Here is a 20,901-nt window from a genome sequence, read left to right as displayed (position 1 = left end):
GTCAGAACCGCCTCGACCCCTTCTTACGGCGCAACTGCCTTCCCCACTACCCTGAGAGTAATGAAAGTCAATTTCGAAGGTTATGCTTTTGCCGTACTAAAGGGGAAGTTGACGTCATGGACACCATTTTAGAGATAAAACAGCTTCAAGGAGACAGAGAGAGAGGGGAGGTAGGAAAGGCAGGGAGGTTAACCAGGCTGAGTCCTAACACAGAACAACTTTAATGTTTGTCAGTGGCAAAGGTTCCTGGAGCTCAATTTTCTTTCACAGTGTGAAATTGAAGAGCAAGGACTAGAAAGCACGCGTTCCACGGCGCAGCACTATCGAACTGAAGGGAACAAAGGCTGCGTATTTCCTAAACTACACCACAAACTATTTAAACTATAGATTATGAAAACGCTAGCTTAAGGATGTTTACGCTTTAATCTCGGAGGCTACATCATTTTTTTTTTTTTTTTTTTTGCAACGGATAGAACCTTTGATGCAGCTTATACGTGAAATCGAAACTGGTGAGACTCGGTAAACCGCAACTGGTAAATAACATGTAACTATTTCTAATTGTAAGTTATTTTTAAGGTAAGTTGAGTTGCTACCTTACAGGAACGCTGCGTCTGCCTTGGGCCCTGAGAAATGTTTGTGAGTTTACGTGACGGTATGTTACGTCACCGAACAGGTGCTGATCGCGGTGACGTCCGGATGTTCATCATCGCCATGATCGCCAATCACCTGACAGCGCGTGCCGCCTGCGTCCGTGTTTCGCGTTTGTTTGACAAGAAGCACCAACGGTCAAAGTCGGAGCACGTTTCCATGCTGTTGCTGGTCCCTTCACTGCACGCTTCCTGTTATTGAATATGCCGGCAATATTTATGAGCGAAGACGTGCGCTCCTTGCTTAAAGGCAAGCGCATTGTTTTGATGGGCTGTTCAAGTAAGTACTCGGACCATTCCGTTTTCTTCATGTGCTTACTATAATCGGTGTTGCTCTGCCCCTGTCAGACGTAAGGGCCATATACAAAGACATGGTTTGCCTCTACCAGCACAACCAGTTTATCTCAAACCAGAAGTTAAAACTGAAGGTAAGCGCCCTTTCAACGATTGAGTACGTGCCGTTCCATATTTTTCATATCTCTTTCATCGGACTTGTGCTGCTCTCTTGGCCATGAACAGTATAGTCAAGTAGGCAGTGCACTTATCGCCTTCTAAGGCTCATATGAGTTTTAAGAACTCAAGCACGTTCCGAGTGGTTTCGTTTTTGGCAGTTGCAAGCACTGGTAGACGGGTCAGCGAGGAAGGGGGTCGCGGTGACGGGTGGGGGATATGGTATGCCTCCCCCCCCCCTCACTTTTTCCTGATATTTCTTTGTATCAAGACAATGGGCATAAAACGGCGTGCGATGGCACCCGCCTGCCCACTATGAAACAAGCAAACTAAAAAAATTACGCGGAATAGTTTGACTGACGAAGCTAGTAGGCATGCCAACGTGGAGATCTGCCTGGGCCGGCTGTGGTGTTCTGCTAAAGGCGGTGCAGCGGCCGCGTTCGATTCGTACAGCCGCCTTTGGATCGAACGCGGTGGGAATTACAAGAGCGCGCGTGTGTGCAAGGGTGATTCCACGTGTTCGGTGTGCAACAGTTCGCCGAGGGTACTCGAGCGCGTGCTCGGAACGTGGTACGCGTCCCAATTTCTTCCAGGAGAAAGCAAACTTCCGCGTGCCAAGTCGTCGCGGAGCGCCTTGCGTTCGGGAAACCAGAGATATTTGTGTCGCGGTTTCGGTCTTCATTTGTTTAACTGGCTCGCATCGGCACAAGGTACCAACTGCGGTGCACGCAATTATGAAAGCATGAAAGGAAAAAAGCAAGAAAAAGTTCCTTTGTTTCTTTTTTTTCTGTGTGTGCGTGTCAATTCATAAAGCTAACACAAAAATGTATTCAGACTCGCCCTCCCGAAAGCAACGTGCGCCCTTTTAAGTAAGGTGACGGAAATAAAAAACGAAAAAAAAAAGGCCGAGTGGGGTGGGGGGTGGGGGGCCGGGTGATGTTGGAAACGAGTTTGTTAGATACGATCAGCGCGAAACCAGTCATAATCAAGATAAAAACTTGTTGCAGATTGATCAGCTGGTACTCGCCATTAGATTTAGGTCTCCTTTAAAAAAGTGGCCAAAGGTATTTCCGGAGCCCTGCTTTGCTTCCTCTTTGTTAGACCAGCTGTTGCTCTTGGATGTTAAATCTGACCACTTATTCTCGCGTAACTTCATGTGCTTCACGCACTCTTACTAATTGTACTGTAGCAGCTAATTCCTTTTATGTTCAGAGATACTTTTTCTCTCTGTGGTTAATGTTTTATCAGCCATATTTTGGCAATAATCTGGAAGTTTAGCATGCAATGGGAATAAGATTTTTGATGAGCCGAGTTTTAAGAAAACTTTTTTTTAGGTGAAAGAGAGTGCAGATTAGTTGTCGGTCGTTCTGTGCGAGCCTAACTTTCTCTGGCAAATATTTGATGGAACAAAATTTTTTTTTCAGATGGAAGAGAGTTCCTTTGGAGACATCCTCGTTTGTCACGGAAAGAAGCACAATGGTCGTGATTACAAAGAGGAGCGGTTGTTCAAGATGGACAAGACGACCATCGGCTTCTACTTCCTAACCAGAATCTACAATGATTACGTAAAAGCGATCCTGGAAGGCATGGTCGATGAATTCGTGCCAGACGTAATCATGGTTGGATCTTGCCTCTGGGACATCACACGGTCAGTGGTGCTATGCCATGCATCTCTATCACAAAAAAAAACTTGCAGCTTGTTTCATTGATGCAGCAAGCACCCCAGCCAAATCTCGTTGCTTTTGTCAGTGGGCATTGGTTAAGTGATGTATTAGACCGAATGTAGAAGTTCACTATTCAATGGGTTTTCAATCTGTTACTAAAAGAGATCGAATACTGAAACTTGACCTCGTGTCTCCGCAAGAGTGCAGCTCCTTTCCCATGATTTTGGCCCAGTGGCTTTGTGGCGGCAGTCAAGAGGAAAACATGGTGTGCGGCGTGTCTAAAAATAAACTTATAGCTTAAAATTCTGGGTTATCACTTAATCTCGCATTGCGTGAGATTCAGATAATGATCCTACAGGTGCTGTTCTCGCTTCTGATTTTTTTTTATTTGGAATTAAAGGCTTAAGCATAACAAATTGGAAAAAGCAGTATTATCGAAACCAAGTGACAATGATAGAAGGAGGAATGTGCAAAAGTTGGTATATCATGCCAAGCTGATGGAGCTGAAATGCGAATACACCTATGTACTTATATTTAGGAGCACATTAAAGAACCCCAAGTGGTCAAAATTATTCCAGAGTCTCCCACTATGCCGTTCCTCGTAATCAGATCGTGGTTTTGCCACGTAAAACCCCATAGTTCAATCATGCCATATTAATGCTCGCAGGAACTTATGAGGTATTGATTGCACTTCTTTTGTTGACAGAGCTATTAATGCCGGGCTGTTGTGTCAGCTTTTTTAATCTCTTAAATGTGGTGGGCCTCTACACTTATTAGTTGGTTACATGTCACAGCAAAATGGGAAGGTCAGTTATTATGGGGTTCACCTACATGTGCTACAATGTGTTTATATCTATGCAGCTGTTACCTTTTATATAATGTCTGGGGGTGGTAAGCCATAGCAGTCTTTTGTTATCTAGAACATGAGTTCAGTATGTTGTCGACAGCTCTTGACAGAAAAGACCAGCCTCTGTCACGGCGCGGCGTGAAAACTACGATGCCTGCAAATGTAACAGACTTTACTTTCGATACTTCAAGAAGTTATAAATGCATCATCCCTGTTATTCCGCTTACCAGTATTCGGCAGTTAGACAGGGAGTAATGGCCGCTTGTTCTGAATTTTTTTTTATTATTATTATCTACAATAGTGTACAAAGTCTGGCTACTGATCGAAGATTCTGCTATCCCGAAATTGAAATGAAAGGCAAATGAAGAATAACTAAATGAGAGAACAATATAAATAGAGGGAAAAAATCAAGAAATGACAACTTTTTACAACCGCTTAGATAAAGTTAAAAGAACATCCCTCTAAGCTTTTATTAAAAGATTGATTGTATCCGAGCTACAGTGTACTGGGCATCAGTCATCGCTGTTGGAGGTCTCATTATCTCTAGGAAGAGCCAAGTGCATCTCGTCTTCGGTGCTGTCTGCGGCATTTCAAATGCATTTCTTAAACATGCATTGCAAACCATGGCAGCCTAGCAAAATTGCAAAGCGGGCACAAAGCTACCATAGCTTCCGCAGTGGCAGCGACTTGTTGATTAGAATTGGATTGCAGAGAGTCTTAAAACCAATGACATTACCTCGTCACTATTTGTATTTTGATTTCACACTTGTATCCCAGCCACATCTGCTTTTTAGTACATTTTTGCTTGAAAAAGTTCGCATAAAATTTTCTTTTTTCGATTGCCCGATAATTCTGAAAATTCTGCGGCGCCTTTCCATGCAAGAAAAATCGAACGGTGGCTGTACTTATTTGCATAAAAGGACGAACTTCAACAGAACAAAATTTTTATATAACAAAGTAAATTGAAGATTTTACCGACTTCGTTATATCGAGGTCTAAGTGTATTCTTTTTCCTGTTTGCATTTGACTCGTACGTCGAGCGTTATCAGGCTTTTTGTCATACCAATGTTGCTTGTCATTACTGTTAACAGAAGTGTTTATTGTTACTTAATAATTGAAACGATGCTAATTACTTCGGTGTGAAATTCAAAAAAAGAAGTTTACCTGGGATTGTCCTAGTCCTGACAAAAAACAAGTCCCCTCATTGAAATGTTGGCTTCAGCGATATTCCTTACTTTAGCACTGTTAATCACAGTCAACTTTGTAGTGTGGCTTGTTTCGTGGAACTTGGGTTTTATAATTTCTTATCCAATGCTCAAGCTAATTTCATGCATGCTTGTTTATGGTATGTTTAGATATGGAATCAGTTTGTTCCGTAACTGTCCTGCCCCCCTGCACAATAAAATTTTTTCTCGAAACTATACTTTTAAGTGGTGCACGACCCGTCGCGGTGGCTTAGCAGCTACTATATGGCACTGCTAAGCACGAAGTCGTGGGATGAAATGCAAAGATGCCCGTATGCTGTGTGTTGGGTGCACGTTAAAAAACCCTAAGTAGCCAAAATTTGTTCGGAGTCTCCCCCACTACAGCATGCCTCGTAAACAGATTGTGGTTTTGGAATGTACACCCCAGAATTCAATTAATTGAAGTGTTGCCCATACTCCACGCCCTTTGCAGAGCTCGTAGCTGTTTCTTAATTTGCACTCGCCATCATCTAACGATGCTGTGTCCTTTTCAAACAGTTGTTTTGCAGTCATTTTTTGGAATACTGCCTCTTTAGTTCCACACGTGCCTGTTTGACTGTTTCAGTCCAATCGCAGATTCTGCGTTCAGAGGCTTTACACAGGGTATGACTGTTTCGTAAATATTTGCTATATTCTGAGAACCTCTTACTGTCTGACACGATGTTTTCTTTGTTGAGTGTCAAATAGCTTTCTAAAAATTTCGCTGCTGTGGCTTAATCTGCCGGTGTGTGTGAATTTGTATGCATGTTTCGCATAGTTATGTTTTCTTTTTGTGTGAAGCTGCAATAGTGTGTCTAATCGCTGACTGCTGTGTACAGTCTGAAATGACCCCATTTTGACTTTGGCTGACCCACTAAACCATTTGTATACTTCAAGTCTCAAAAAACATTACTATTATGTAACGCCCACTCCTACCCAAGGCCTGTTAGTCAAGCTGATGGTAATTATTAAGTAAATAATAACATTCAAGCCTCGTTATTTGAGCCAAAAACACCTTTGGTATACCCATTTATTCGCAAGCATGTATTCGTTATATGCTGATGCAAGGAGCACTTGAGATTTACACCTTTGTCCAATAATTTGTTCCTACATGTGCTCACTACACCAAGGTTAGGTCAATAAGGGCATAATATTTTCGTGCTTGATCGTCACTTTCTTCTTCTTGTGTCAACACTGCCTCTATTGCCATTCCCTCCACGATTGTTTTCTGCGCAGGCTTGCCCGTTTTTCTGTTTTGAAGTGCACCCTCACAAGGCCACATTTGTCACCTGCAGCTGGGGGCCTAACGGCGTCGAAGAGTACAAGACAAACCTGGCCGTGTTCTTCACCGAGCTCAAACGAATACTCCCGCCAACTTCTCTGGTGATTTGGCTCACGGCGGCCCCTCTGGCCCAGGACGTGCGAGGTGGATTCCTCATACCACAGCTCGAGTTCCTCAAGTACTCGCTGAGATTTCACGTCCTTGAGGCCAACTCCTTCTGCAGAGAGGTGCGCAGTGCTCGTCTATAGCCTCTCGGTAACAAATTGCACTTGGGGTGCGGAGGAGAAGGACAAGTTGAACTATACCGGTTAATTGCTCTTTCAGGACGAGACATGTCAATGCAAGGATTATCTATGTATGCAATATACGCCAATAATAAGCATATTCAACACAAAGAAAGAAAATACTTTGTGGAAATGTTTTCAGCTTTAGGGGAGCAACAGTAGGCCAAACACTGCAAGAGACCCCAAGCCACCCATGGCTTCGTTTGGAACTAACAGTTCTGCAGCCAAGGATCTTGCATAGCTCTCGCTCCTCTGATCACGCTCTCATGAGAAAGCAACTCACCTACAGAACTTCTTCCTCGTCCAATGTCCCTACTCTAATCTAATGAATGGCGCTTGCTGCTTGTCATTCACTGTTGGCCAAAGGCATTTAGCCAGAAACTGATCTCAATACTGAAACTCAAAAAGGAAATATATATATATATATATATATATATATATATATATATATATATCTGTCTGGTGTGCTGCCTGTAGGCAGCACTTGTCCATAAAGGGCTAATTACCTTTTTACAGTACCATAAAAGCCACTCTTATCCTAAGCCATGCCGTGCTAGAAGAGATGCAAAAACTAAATACTAGGCAGCAGTGCAGTGTTGCGATTCCCCCACCACTTCACCTTCTCATCACGAAATGGAATCTGCTCAGGCCAAGGAAATTATTAGTAAAAATGGGCTACAATGTATTTTTAGAGAGCCAAGGCTGAACTTTGAGAGTTTCCTAGTAATTTTACTGCAACAAAGTGCCCCAATTATGGGAAAGCATTTTGAAATGCTTGGCGTGGCACTGGCTTACTGGTGATGTTGGCTAGATGCAAAATGTTAAAAATTCAATTTTAGTCTGTTTTCTGTTCAGTAATAAACGTCTTGCGCAAGATTTACCAAAGTAGTATTGTGTATTACTCGTTAATACAAGTTGGTTTAGTTTCTTTAGTGTAAGATAAACATTAGGTTAGTCTAGGCATGCTGTTCAAGAACTGAATATTTATTTGACTGGTAAAGATGTAGCAATGATTGTAGAGAAAATAGCAGCAATCTTCACTCTCCTCACTTTTGGGACTAAACTGCCAAGCCCAATATATTTTATATATTTTCATATATTTGCACCCATTAATACATTGAAAAACTCCCAAAATTTGCTGGAATGTGCGCTTTCTAGTTCAGTATAACCTTTTTATATTACGAATGGTTGTTTTTGCAAATGGACCAGTGCAACAACACAGTATGGTAGAAGTTTCACGAGTCAGTCAATTTGATTTCGTGCAGCATTCGGTTTTCACGGGGACTCTCTCTGAATTCGAAATAAACTACGTTGAGCTAATGAAATTGATCAACATAAGTCTGTGTTTTGTGATGAAAGGAGCAATTATAAAAGTATCGTCATTTATTTACGGAAAAAAATCCATGATAATATTATCTTACTTTTACTAAAAGCGATCACTGCAGGCTTACCTTCAAGAGTTTGAATATATCAGAGAGCAGTTTCCTCGTACTGTTCAAAACTGATAAGCAGGCATGTGCGATTCAGTCTGTGCATCACCTGCAATAACAAAGGTGGCACCGGTGTTTCCTCTATCTTATCATGTCATCATCTTCCACTGCATGGTCATCACTGACTACTTGGACGATGAAGTCGTCGTGTGCGACGGCACAGCTGACCATGGCGCACCTGTAGTCTGGAAGGCTGTTAAAATGCGAACTTTCGAAAAGGAGCCCTTGTTACCTCTTCATCCAAACACTCGCAAATGACGTCGAAGAAACACGCAACTTTTGGTCTGTTTTGGTCAGCGGCTGAAACAATGTCGAAAGCTTGCTTGAATACACTAGCTTCCAAAGCGTCTTCATTGCTGGTCAATTCGCAGATTTAGCTACTAAGACAGATCATCCCTCTCCACAAGCAGTAACAGTGCAAGTTGACGATGCGAAGCACCACTCATTGCTTCCAAGAGACAGTGGTTTGCATTCTCGGGTGCCATATCGGCACATTGGCTGTGGGTCGCCTGACATTGCACGACTTCTGTTCGACTTGTCAATTTTTGCGTAGTAGAGTGTTGCTCCATGGAATGGACCTAGCAGCTGACCTGCTCCCAATCCGCTATTGAAAGATACGGGAGGCACTCTCAATCTCTCAATGCAATAGACTTGTTACGCAAGGAGCAGAAAAACTGCTAGCAGAAATGCTCCAAATCTGCCATTAGAATTCAGCAACAGGGATGCCACATGGTCGCACTTTCTGGACGGTGTCGTTTACATGTGCTTGTGCCTTGGAGTAGTTCAGGTGTCCACCTTGAGGGTGATAGTTGCGGCGTTCATGGCAAGGAATGTGGAAAACATAAAAAGAAACTCGCTTTGGGAGGAAACATGAAACTTTCTCGTTGTCGGTGGCTTGCTCAGGGTCAGCGTCTGTTTTGCGCATGCCACTTTTACTATACAGTGCTTCAGTGGTGCATGGTGGAGGAATCTATGGAAAATAGCTGCAGTGCAGGCCAAGGGCCAACAGTGACATTTGTGGGAATAGCTCATACAACGACAGCTGAGGAGTTGATGGGGTTGAGGTTTTCACTATAACAACCTTTCAGAATAACAAACAGTTTTGCGTGATCCCCTGAAGTTGGTTATATCATGATTTCATTGTACCCTGTTTCGTACTTCATGGACTTTACCATGTAAGGATTCCTTTCTTTTCCCCTATCTCTTGCTCATCGTTGGCTGACATGATGCAAAATCCTCATTATCACAAATGGTGACCACTCAATGTTACGGGTGATTGGAAATAAATACAATCAAAGGGGGAAAAATAAGAAATCGGTCATAGTACGAAAGTGACACATGTATTCTAAGGAGCTGTAGCAGCTTTCTTGCCACATTCACAAATTCAAGTTCATAAATATGCAGTCCTTTATTAAAACAGTTCTCTTGAAGAGTGAAGTGATGACAGTGATAGCAAGCACACGAGGCATGTCCTGTTATGCAGTGCAAGCAGAACCCCAGAGGCTACCAGGCCTTGTATGTATATCAAACACAACGGTGAGAGCATATTTGGCGAAACTGTGGCGTTAGAGCTCTGGCAGCATTACACGTACGTGTCCGTACATATGTTGTAAGGTGAGCAGACACGCATTCGGCAAGCGGCATCTCTGGCCTGAAAAGCAAACAGTGGGAGGACACACAGTTTTCCTTCATACCCCCTCCCCCTCTTTCCAACCGCTCTTAGTGAGCTCCGCTCCCCCATTCCGTGGACGAGCCCTCCCTCGCGCTTCCGTGTCGGCCAGTCTCTGAATGTCTCTTTTCAAGCTGCCATCATTTTACAAAATGACTGAGGGGCACCATCTCGTAGGGATACCAGGAAATTTGCATGATGATGATTTCGGGTCGCTTGTACAGCGCACTGATTTTCCATGGAGCCCGGCATAACAGACTTTTCTTTTTTTTAAAGCACTTGCACAGTACAGCATTGCCAATTATCACCATAACCTGGCTATGCCTACTTCAGGATGAAAGCAGTTTCCCCTGTCTTGCACCAGCTGATGTCGTCCTATGGCTGCAAATGTCCTAGCTGTGTCTTGCCATCTATTGTTGTGCAATCCTTAACATTGTATCCATTCTCTTGGTTGCCTCTTCTGTCAACTTGACTGGCTTCTATCTATCTGCAATACAAATTGCATGACCTGCCTAGATTCTCATTGTTGTTAAATATTCTATTTATTAATCTTTCTCTTCTCTCAATCAGCTACCCACATTTGCTGTCCAATGCAAAGAATGCAAAAATGCTTGTACACTTTCCACTATGTGCTTTCACTGTAGCATCCTCTTCCCCTTTCCTCCTCACAAGCTCTTCTTTTTTTGCTGCTTTCCGCATTTGCTTTCATCTTTTGCTGTGCTCGTTCGCACGGTTATGCCACCGAGGCTCACCGACGTCACTCAACACAGGAATGGGCAGCTTACGAGCTGCGCTTAAATATGACCGTAACTCTACAGGGTCGTCTTTTGTGTTCACGATTGCGAACGTTGGCAACAGGAAAATGTACGTAATGGGAACATATCAACGAGGTTCTACTGTACATCCCGTATTGCATCTGTGCTCATGGAAAACATTAGAAAGATGCCTGCTATTTCACCTACTCCCCCCTCCACCTCCGTCCCTGTTGTGTCTGGGTTCTTTTACAAATTTTTAACTTGACAGGCTGGCAGGTATGTCTGTTTGTTTCAGAAGAACTTGCCGTTAGCTTAGTTAGTACTTGCTTTGAGACATAATTGCTGCGAAAAGTTCCCTGCCTATGTCATTATGATTGTTTTGTTTCGTGTTTTGTGGTTTGTGTGCATTCCTTTAGTGGCAGTTATGTCTCAGAGCCTCTGTTGCGTTGGTTGTTAAATGAAATAATTGGATTTTACTTTGACTTGTTTAGCGCCTCTTTAGGCACTCTGCCCAGCTAAGAACTGCTGCCTTCCCTTCTGTTGTAACACTCGCACACTTTGGTGCACCCTCCTTCTGTCCACTTTGTAGACAGCCGACAAGTTTGGCATCGATGTGGTGGACATCCACTACCACCTGCGCATGCTGTTGGAGCATCGAGCCAAAGACGGAATCCACTGGCTGCCCCTGGCTGTGCGTCTCTGCACCAATCTGCTCCTCACACACATTGCCCTGTCATGGGGTTCCAAGATGCCAGAAGCGTAAGTGGCCTTAGCGGAAAAGTTGCAGCCTCGTCAGAACATTATTATGCCCTGTGGGTCTTGCAGGGGCAAATCATGTCTGCTGAAATCCCAGAGGCGGAGGAAGGCTTAGGAAAAGAAAAATAAACCTCCACCCAACTTGTAGCACAAAGCTACAAAGGAAATCCTTATCGGTTTCACAGAAAAAAAGCTTTGCAGTTTAAAAATTCGTCCTGGTCGAAAGATTGATAGTGGGACCAACGCCTCTCTGGTGGGGTCGCTCTGCCACTTGAGCTAACTGGGAGGCTTGCCAATTGCAGTGCAGGGCGAATTAATCTGCAACTCGAAGTGATGGACGATGAATATGGCAGATCAGTTCTGTGGAAGCCAGCAATGTGGGAAAAGGTTCATGAAAGGAAAAACTGACGTCTACCTGACTGTAGCGGGAAACTACAGAGGAAACCCGATGCTATAAGAAGGTCGCCTCGCACTTCAATCGGCTAGCCTCCTGGTTAGCTGAGATGGTAGAGCAATCACCCTGGAAGGGCTTTGGTCACGTGTTCAATCCCTGGACCAGGACGAATTTTTGCTTCGCATACAAAGATTTATTTTCGAGAAACTCATATGAATTTTCTTTGCAGCTTCATGCTACAAGTGAGGTGGATGTTATTTTTCCGTTTCGAAGTGAAGCTTTCTTTGCCTCTTCTCCTGACTTTCTGGGCACTGCTGCTCCTGTGATGGTCTTGCCTCGCGTGTCGCTGGGTTTCTTCCAACACCACGAGACATCACTTGCATCCACCCATCCTAGGACGCATCGATGTCCTCCTCACCCATCACTCCATACAGGATGAAGTAAACAGCGGCGCCAGCCATGGCGGCCGCTATATCTATGCCCACTTTTAGGAAAGCGTAGCCAGCGCATGTGTGTATGATTGACTTGTAGGCAGCACAGAGTCTTGTGAAGAAAAATACTGCGATAAGGCATAATTATGTGTTAATATTTAAGAAAGTAATAATTTTGATAGTTTGCAGTCAAGTACACTACCGTATTTACTTGCATAATGATCCCACTTTTTTGTATAAAAATTTGACACAAATTCAGAGGTGCAATCATAACACAAGTTAAATTTCTCTCAAAATGTTTTTTTTTTTTTTTTTTTTGCGTCTCGCGTTTGCTGCGGGATGACAACAGGTCAACAAACAGGCAGCTTCCACTGTAACAGTGCGGGACACCAAAAAAAAAAAATGGTAGCCGGCGGAGCAAGCCGAATGCACCGAACACTATTTTTTTTTCTTCTCGTGAGTACATTACACGCAGTGAAAGTTTCTTCTGTATCAGTAAGGAATAATATCGTTAATATTGGCAAGTTTGCAACAATAACGAAGCCATGTCCACTTTGAGGGGACAGAAACAGAGATGGGCGCACTTAGCTGCCAGTGACAGAAACTAAAGCCCCTCAATCTTAACAGAAACCCATGGCAGGTGCACTGCGGAAACTGCGGCATTGGTCTGCACTACTATCTTAATACGGCACGCTTCCGCTATGGATGGGCGAATATCTTAGCTGTGTTACAAGCATCAGCATATGAATAGGGTACACTTCTAACGTATCAGAGTAAACGTGACTACTATCGTTGCCGCTCGCAATTTGTTGCGTGCTGACGATATGCCAGTGACATAGAAACACATGGCTGGCATGCTGCGGAAACTGCGGCATTTGTCTTCACTACTATCCTAATACGGCACGTTTTTTCTAAGGTGGGTGAATATCCTAGCTGTGTTACAAGCATTGGCGTATGAATAAGGTACTTCTAATGTATCAGTGTAAACGTGGCCACTATTGTTGCCGCTTGCGATTTGTTGCATGCCCACGAGTGCAGACAAGAAAAATCGAAAGGCGCCAAAACCGTTATGTAGCCTACAAATAATAAAGCCAAGGTAAGTTTGGTTGTAGCTTTTTTTCATGGAAGTGCCGAAAGAGATGAAAAGAATGGAATGGGGCATCTGCTTAAGAATGTTTGGTGCGTGCAGACTGCTTGGTATGTCTTCGAGAGTCATTGGCAGATGGTAAGTGCGATCATCATCAGCCAGACTTGGCACACGACATATCACTGCAACAAGTTCGGGGTGCGATCATTACACGGGAAAAAAACAAATAGAATTTTCACAACAAAATTCAGGAGTGTGATCATTATGCGAGTGCGACCATTATGCGAGTAAATACGATATTAAGTAAGCTGCCTCACGGGGTCATGTCGTGCTGTAGCTTGAGATTGTTTTGAAATGTGTTATGACCGCATACTGGTGTGATAATTTTGTGTACCATACAATGGGAACTAGGTTGCATGACACCCGCTGTTTTGTTCTACAAGTCGAAAATAATGCACTTAAGCATTCCTATAAAATGGACAGTCGAATGTCAAATGACCATATTACTAGGTGTTGCTGTTCTTCAGGCAGATTTGCACAATGAAGCTGCATTGCTTGGAAACAAATGCTTATGCTGCAATAGCAATAAAATTCCTTCAGAAGATCTTGATAGTACAAACAGCTAGTCAATAAATGACAAATTAATACATGATCATTGTCACTTAGTACACATTTGTTGTCTGAGTACACGTTTTTATAATGTACTGTCATTTGTCACAGTCGGCTGTGCTCTTCCGACCAGAGCATAAACTAGGAAAATGAGCTTTTAATGAATTGAAACAAAGCAAATGGCAACATTACTGTGCGGCTTAACTTGACAAGTAGAAGAAAGGAAGAAAATGAACATACTAACAAAATGTATATTCTGAAAGATACCAAAAGTAAAACAGATTAGTAAAGAAAAGCTCAAGTTTCGCCTTTATGGGTGGAACGCATTAGCATTCAAAGATCCCTCACTGCTTATAACGCTTCCCCACAACTGCAGCTCATGTAACCGTAGTGTATAGTGGGAAACACTGGCTGCGAATGCCATGCACGAAAGCGAGCTTTCTGGTAGAAACGTGGCCTCTTGCGTGGACTGCAAATGCGTGGAGGCAAGTGCCATCTGAATGGTGGTGTTGCAAGGAAACTAGCTCGGTGCGCTGCTCTGTGAATAGTAGAAATGCTGGAAGAAAAGGGTTTATGTTTGAGCTTCCGCATAACAAAATTGCGTATTCAAATTAAAATCCAATGCTATTGTGTCTGTAGGTTGTGCGTAAGTTGTACGTTAAGATTTTTTAAATGCATTTTGCTTTCAGAAATCCATTTAGTTCAGTAACGTATTCATGCTACCTGGAGGGCCTGTGTGGTTGGGCACGTATGGTTCAGAATGATTTTTTGCTCTGGACGCCAGATTTTCTGTGGCAGAGGGCACTTCACGCTGTTCTGTTAAAAGTGAAATATGTGTGAATTGTGCCAGTGTAGATTAAAATCTGATTTCTAACTTCACTATAGGCTCAGTCCTGCAGAAGTCTTGCTAGCTTGCCTGTTCGGTCCTTTCCCCATGACCTGACGTAGGTGCATGCGCAGCCTCAGTGTGGCGTAGTTTTAAATGAGCAGCACTTTGATGTTTTCTTTGTGCAGTTATTGCAGACAGGTTCCTTCCCGTGCACTTTTGCCTGCATTCTTGCTGCGCTTTGGTAAGGCCAAATCGAAACGTGGCAAGCATTTACCTCTCGACATACGAGCTACGCATGAAAATGGTGGTTTTGGCGGCAAGAGTTCCGTCAAAGAATGCAGTCACCCTGCATGAAGCGACAGGTGAGGAGTACATCGAGACAACCTGCGCTTCCTTTCCTATGTGCAGGTGCTTGGCAGTGGAAGTAGCATGCTGGGCTGTGACAGTGCAACCATTACAATTGTCCATAGCCTGAAGAGAGCGATCGAAGCATGCTGGTCAGTGGGCTGAATGGCCAGTCTGCATACTGGACAGCATGCTGGCCAGTATGCAGACTTCCTGGACAGCAAGTTCACTTTCACTGGACAACTTACTGGCCAGTATGCAGAAGGAGCACGTAAATGCACCAGCAAAACGGCTCCAGTGCGTGCACTCCGGGTCTAGGACGCCCAAGCACGAAAGAAGCTTTGCGCAGAAGAGCAGTGTCTTTGCCACGCTGCGAAACGTGGCACAGACTATGAATGTATGTATATGATATGTACATGCAATTATATCAACTAATTGAATTACGTGCAGGCCCATAATTCTATTAAATCTTAACACTTCTGCCATGACGTGATGTGCCATATGAGACAATGATATTGCTCAACCCTTACAGATTATGAACAATGACGCACAACACCTCAAGCAAACACGTGTGTTTTGTGAACTACGCAGACAAACAGCAGCGGTGCACATGGTAACATTTAGCATCAACTCGCCACTCTCATATTAACGTGCTAGTGTTAAGGGCCCCATGTCACAGCAAATTGTGCGTCGACTGTCCTATTGCGAAAAATCATTCTGAACCACGCATACCTAACCATGCAGGCCGTCAATGTAGCGAGGAGGCGTTACTGAACTAATTGAATTTCTCAAATAAAATGTGCCAGAAAAATTGTAAGCACGACTTACACACAACCTGCAGACATCATAGCGTCGAATTGTAATTTGAATGTATGAGAAAACATAATTCTGTTAAGCGGAAACCCAAAGACGAATCCCTTTTCCAGCATTTCTACCATTTATAGAGTGGCACGCCCAGTCCCCTGTTACACCTCCAATGCCACTCGCATCCGTGGCTCGCACAAGAAGCCGTGTTACTACCACAAAGCTTGCTTTCATGCATAACGTTCATCACCAATGATTCCTGGTAAACAAGTTATGGTTATATAAGCTGCAGTTGCCAAGAAGCATGAGAAGCAGTCGGGGATCTTTGAATACTATCGCATTCCACTCTTAAAGGTGAAGCTTAGGCGTCCTCCAACTTTGGGCTAAATGCTGAAGAAATCACTTATTCACCATGAAAATCACCACTGCCGCCAAAATCACCGCTAATTATCATCAATCAAAGCAAACAGCATACAAAGCTTCGGTTATATCGATTCATATAATGTGTGAGATCCGTATATTTTTATAAGTCTTGTACTGTTCCGTGAAGTGTCAGTTGGAGTAAACATTGACTGGTGCACACGAACAATCTCAGTACGAAAAGAGAAAAAAAAAAAGATTCTTCTATGATATTTCTGGTCCGAGACGTCTGTTTGTGGAGGTGGCATTCCGTCATGGTAACAAAGGTAGCAATACGGGCTAAAGTAAAAGCTCGTCAGCTCACACCTCTAATTCAAAATTTTGGATAATTCAAGCTAACTGGCGTAGTCTTTCCAAGCTCAATAGAACTCCATATATTAGAAAATTTGTTTTGCATGCAAATTGGATTCACCACAGATAATTCAAACTGTGCGACACCGTGACTGGCTTCTGGCTCGCATTTACAGTCACTTTTCCAGCTACGCGATAGCTGGTGTGGCGTACTTATCAATCCATGCCCCAGCGATAGCTCCCGCAAATCTCAAAGGCTATGTTTTTATGGACTGCATGCACAGAAGTGAATAAAGAAGCTGTAATTATGTGACAGCTGCCCAGTTCTTACATTTATTTCTGCATGATGCAAATGGTTAGTTGCATCAGCATCGACATTGGAGCATATGCAGCTGATGTGGTGCGTCAGGCAACTCTCAAGTCGCAAAGGTCAAGCAAGCAAGGTAAGGTCAGCGGTGTCATCTGTAAGCGAAAATTTCCGTATATATTTAGGTACATGTATATGCCATGCCTTGCTATATGACCTGTGGTACATGCAGGTTATATTGCCACTGCATTCTATCGCTAAAGTTGCTCATACCTTGTCTTGCATTCTTGACAAAGTTACTCCTCGGAATTTTGAGAATGGCAGCCCACAAACAAATTTCACAAAACACCGACAGTGCATGCCTTTTATGTCAAATCTTTCCTCACTTAAATATTAACAGCGTGAAACTATAACAGAAACCTGAAAATAGTGCAACTTTTCTGCCACAGATGCGCACTACCTCTAGGATTGGCCCGCACAAGAAGCCATGTTATTGCCAGAAAGCTCACCTTCGTGCATAGTGGTCGCCACCAGCGTTTTCCAGTAAACATTGCGGTTGCATAAGCTGCAGTTGCCGGGAAGCGAGAGAAGGCAGTCAGGGATCCTTGAACGCTATCACACTCTTATAGGCGAAGCTTAAGCGTCCTCCAAGTTTTTGTCGTCTTTGTTGTGTCAATGCCCCGTTGTGTGTTGTGGGGCGTTTCCATTGTGGTGGCGAGCCCACACTGTGGGTACCACCATGTCTTTGTCACGTGTGAAATACCAAGCAGTAGTGGACCCAAGGAGAACAATCGCGTTCCTTTTCAGGTACAGACTTCAAACTGTGTGCTGTGTGCCTAATCGAACACAGCCTGAGCAGAGGCGTGCGTGGCATGCAACCTCGCTGATAACGCCATTGTGCCAGTACAAGGCGCAAATGATAAGTCCGGCTTCATGCTTGTGCGTTAAAATGTGAGGTTTGTACATGAACTGTTGGGCAGCATGGACTTCGCGGTTTGCGTAAGTGTGAACAGCTGCGCCGTGGTCTGCATTGTCTTCTTAGACGATGACATTATCGCCTAGGTAGTCAGCAATGACAACGCAGCGAGAGGGAACAATAATTATGTGGATGAGAAAGAGAAAGCTCCGACGTGGCCTTTGATATCGGAGGTGATGGAAGGACTGAATTACGCACTGCTGTTCTTCTGTTAGGAAGAGGATGAGGAAGATGCTTAATGCTTTCTGACACATTCCAGCTATTAAAGATAGGCTTACAGCGATCGCTTTCAGAGAGAAAAAAAAAACAAAGCAGGAAACGATCGCAGATGGTGATGCTTCCAGAGGTGCTCCCATTCCTTTTTCCATCAAATATAGTCTTCTGTGTCTCACTTTTATTAGGATGAGCTTCATTTAATTCATTGGGCATCCCCGGGAATTTCAAATTAACAAACTTTTATTGTAGAGAGTCTTTTTATCTTCCTGGGTTGCTCTAAAAAAGTCAAGGAAAGCATAGATCGACATGCTCATTTCAAAGGCACGAGTACAGTCGAACCTAGCTATATCGAACTCGCAAGAAAAACTCCTATCAGTTCGATATAGAGCATAATTCGATATAAGCCTGCTAAATAAGTGGATGCCATAAAAAGCACATACCATTTATAAAATCACTTTATTGATGAAACTAGCTTAGTTTCTCATGAAATAGTCCTGCATTTTCTTCTGCTTGGCCAATTTTGTTGCCTGCGACACACGCACTTCCCCGCATTGTCTAAGGAGTCAAAGCAGCTGAGGCTGCAACCTTCCACATTTACACAGAAGCACCGGACTAGTGCAAGCGCACCATTCACTTCAGAGGATGTGGGCAAAGGACAGTCGTTGCTTTCCTCGTTGTGCCTACTTTCACTTGTGCTGTGTACGATGTCGGCAATGTAGTCTTCGTTTTCGAGCTCTCCCGGGATTACTGTAAATTCATCAGAATTTACAGTAATCACCGAGCACGTGGAAGCCGGCAAGGCTGAAGCAATTTCGGATGAACCACTCGTACATGGCCGTGCATACCCGACGGGCACCATGGGCACCGGGTGGCGAGTTTGGCTGCTTTAGCCCTAATCTTTCCCTTATTCTTAAAGATAGTGCTGAGAGTGCTCCTCGGAATCTTTCATTCTGCGGGGACATCCGACTTCTCACCGTGTTCGACCCGATTTATGATTTCAAGCTTTACGACGAAAGGCAAATTCTGCCACTTCATCACAGCAACACTGCGGGAGAAGGCCCACAAGGCGCACAGACAATGAACCAGAAATGCAGTGAGGCAACTCGGAACTTTTGCCGTCTTGCACGACGAGGGTACAAGCGCCTCTGATTGGCTGTCTGAAAAAGCGCTGCGGGCGGGCCAGGATCATTTTTTGCAGGGGGGTGCCAACGGCTTGCCCAAGCAGCCCTTTGGGGCAATGAACCACTCTACAACGAAGTCGAAAAATGTACTTGAAATTAAAATTTCAGAAATTGCAGACTATTTCAGAAATACATTGCTGCAAAAAGTAATTCAGTGCTTTCAGCAGAAGAGGAGTTATTGGCATTCAAAGGTCGTTCATGATCCCTTGCGCGGCGCTCCCGCTCAATCTTTGATGCCTCGCACTGCAAAGATTAGGGCGGAGCGGGGCGAGCCCACAACGCTTCGCCTTCTGCATGTCACTGTGGCGTGCAGATCAAATTTGATTTTGGATGTTCACGTAGACTCCAATAGTTCCGATTTTGGCGCCTACGATGCGCCAAACACTGTTGTCCTTGGCAAGCCTCGCTGCACTCAGCGAGCGGACAAGTAGCAGCACCCTGCAGCAGTCACAGAATTTAGGCTACATAGCAGACCGCAGCTATATGCAACAGCAATGCGTATGCACAGCGTTTGCTTTGTGCACGACAGGGCTTGAGTGCATGCTCATGCTCGTACGCTTCAGTCTGGAGGTGCTGCATGGCACGGACCAGCTTTGTTCTGCACCACCTTGACCGACAGATGGTAGCCACATTCAGCTTGTGCATTTTGAAGCGCTGTCAGTAGTCTGCCAAAACGTCGAGCCAGGAGCAGCCAGTAGTGAGCGCCTGGCAAGCATGCTTGTGATCCGATTTTCATGTCGTTGACGCTAGTTGAGTGGTTCAAAACCAATCAACATTAACAAGACCCAACGGCTACGACACTCATAAGCAGTCTGGAGTGAGTTTAATTACTACGTGGGTGTCCACGACGTAGCATGACCAGACGACTCTCGGCTTCTTCCAGAAGTATGCAATTGTTATAGAAATTCGATTGTGATTCTTCAGCCTGTTTATTAAACTTTGTGAATAAATATACGCAGTAACAGTAGGAAGTAGTGCACTGATCCAAACACTCTTCTTAATTGGTGTAAGCTATTGGCCAATAGCAGCCACATATGGGAATATGCTGTATCACGAAATATAGCGCCTAAAGAGAAGGAGCAGGCTCCTGTTGAAAAGAGAGTGTTTAAGAAAATGTTACTTCGCACGCTGCTTGTAAGCTGCACGTGCTGCGCAGGACTTCCAAATTTGGCTTAGATGTGCACAGCATCGTATGCCATTCATGGGCTGCGTTTTTTCACCAAGCCCGAGGAATAGTTCAGGATCCCTTTAAAGCCTGTTGGTCGGTGACTTGGCCTCTTCATTTTTACAGAAGTACATAGCAGCAGAGTTTCGCAGTATGATAAATGCACAACCTAATTTCATGTGTTCTGGCATTGACCGAACAGGCAAGTGCAGATGTGAGCTGCAACTGCCACTGTGGCTTAGCAGCTATGATCACCCGCCGTGGTTGCTCAGTGGCTATGGTGTTGGGCTGCTGAGCACGAGGTCGCGGGATCGAATCCCGGCCACGGCGGCCGCATTTCGATGGGGGCGAAATGCGAAAACACCCGTGTGCTTAGATTTAGGTGCACGTTAAAGAACCCCAGGTGGTCAAAATTTCCGGAGTCCTCCACTACGGCGTGCCTCATAATCAGAAAGTGGTTTTGGCACGTAAAACCCCAAATATTAAATTAATTAGCAGCTATGATTCCGTGCTGCTAATCAGGAGGCCGCAGGATCAAATCCTGGCCACAGCGGCTGCATTTCGATGGGGGCGAAATGAAAAAACGCCAATGTCCCATGCATTGGGGGCACGCTGAAGATCTCCTCGATGGTCAAAATTAATCTGGAGTTACCCACTATGGTGTGCCTCATAATCCAATTGTGGTTTTGGTGCATAAAACCCCTGAATTCAATTCAGGTGGGGACTTTCACTCATTTACTTCATAAAAAATTGCTACATGGTTCCATGGTATAGTCTTC

The 20,901-nt window shown here is 44.2% G+C and overlaps 1 protein-coding gene across 2 annotated transcripts in view; it reads left to right on the top strand.

The window, feature by feature from the left end:
- The first annotated feature begins 695 nt into the window (after positions 1–695).
- Positions 696–20,901, top strand: part of LOC142572484 (PC-esterase domain-containing protein 1A-like) — a 33,500-nt gene continuing 13,294 nt past the window's right edge. The window contains exons 1-5 of one of the 2 annotated variants that reach the window (XM_075681639.1): positions 696–927; positions 996–1,075; positions 2,522–2,745; positions 6,127–6,340; positions 10,901–11,070. In XM_075681639.1, the coding sequence (XP_075537754.1) occupies positions 852–927; positions 996–1,075; positions 2,522–2,745; positions 6,127–6,340; positions 10,901–11,070 (764 nt within the window). In that variant the 5' untranslated portion in view covers positions 696–851. The remainder of the gene's footprint in view (positions 928–995; positions 1,076–2,521; positions 2,746–6,126; positions 6,341–10,900; positions 11,071–20,901) is intronic. The other variant, XM_075681638.1, reaches the window with a different exon arrangement.

Source organism: Dermacentor variabilis, chromosome 2 (assembly GCF_050947875.1).
Source record: "Dermacentor variabilis isolate Ectoservices chromosome 2, ASM5094787v1, whole genome shotgun sequence".
Taxonomy (NCBI): Eukaryota; Metazoa; Arthropoda; class Arachnida; order Ixodida; family Ixodidae; genus Dermacentor; species Dermacentor variabilis.
Note: the sequence above shows the minus strand (reverse complement) of the source record. Positions and strands in the feature narration are given on the sequence as shown.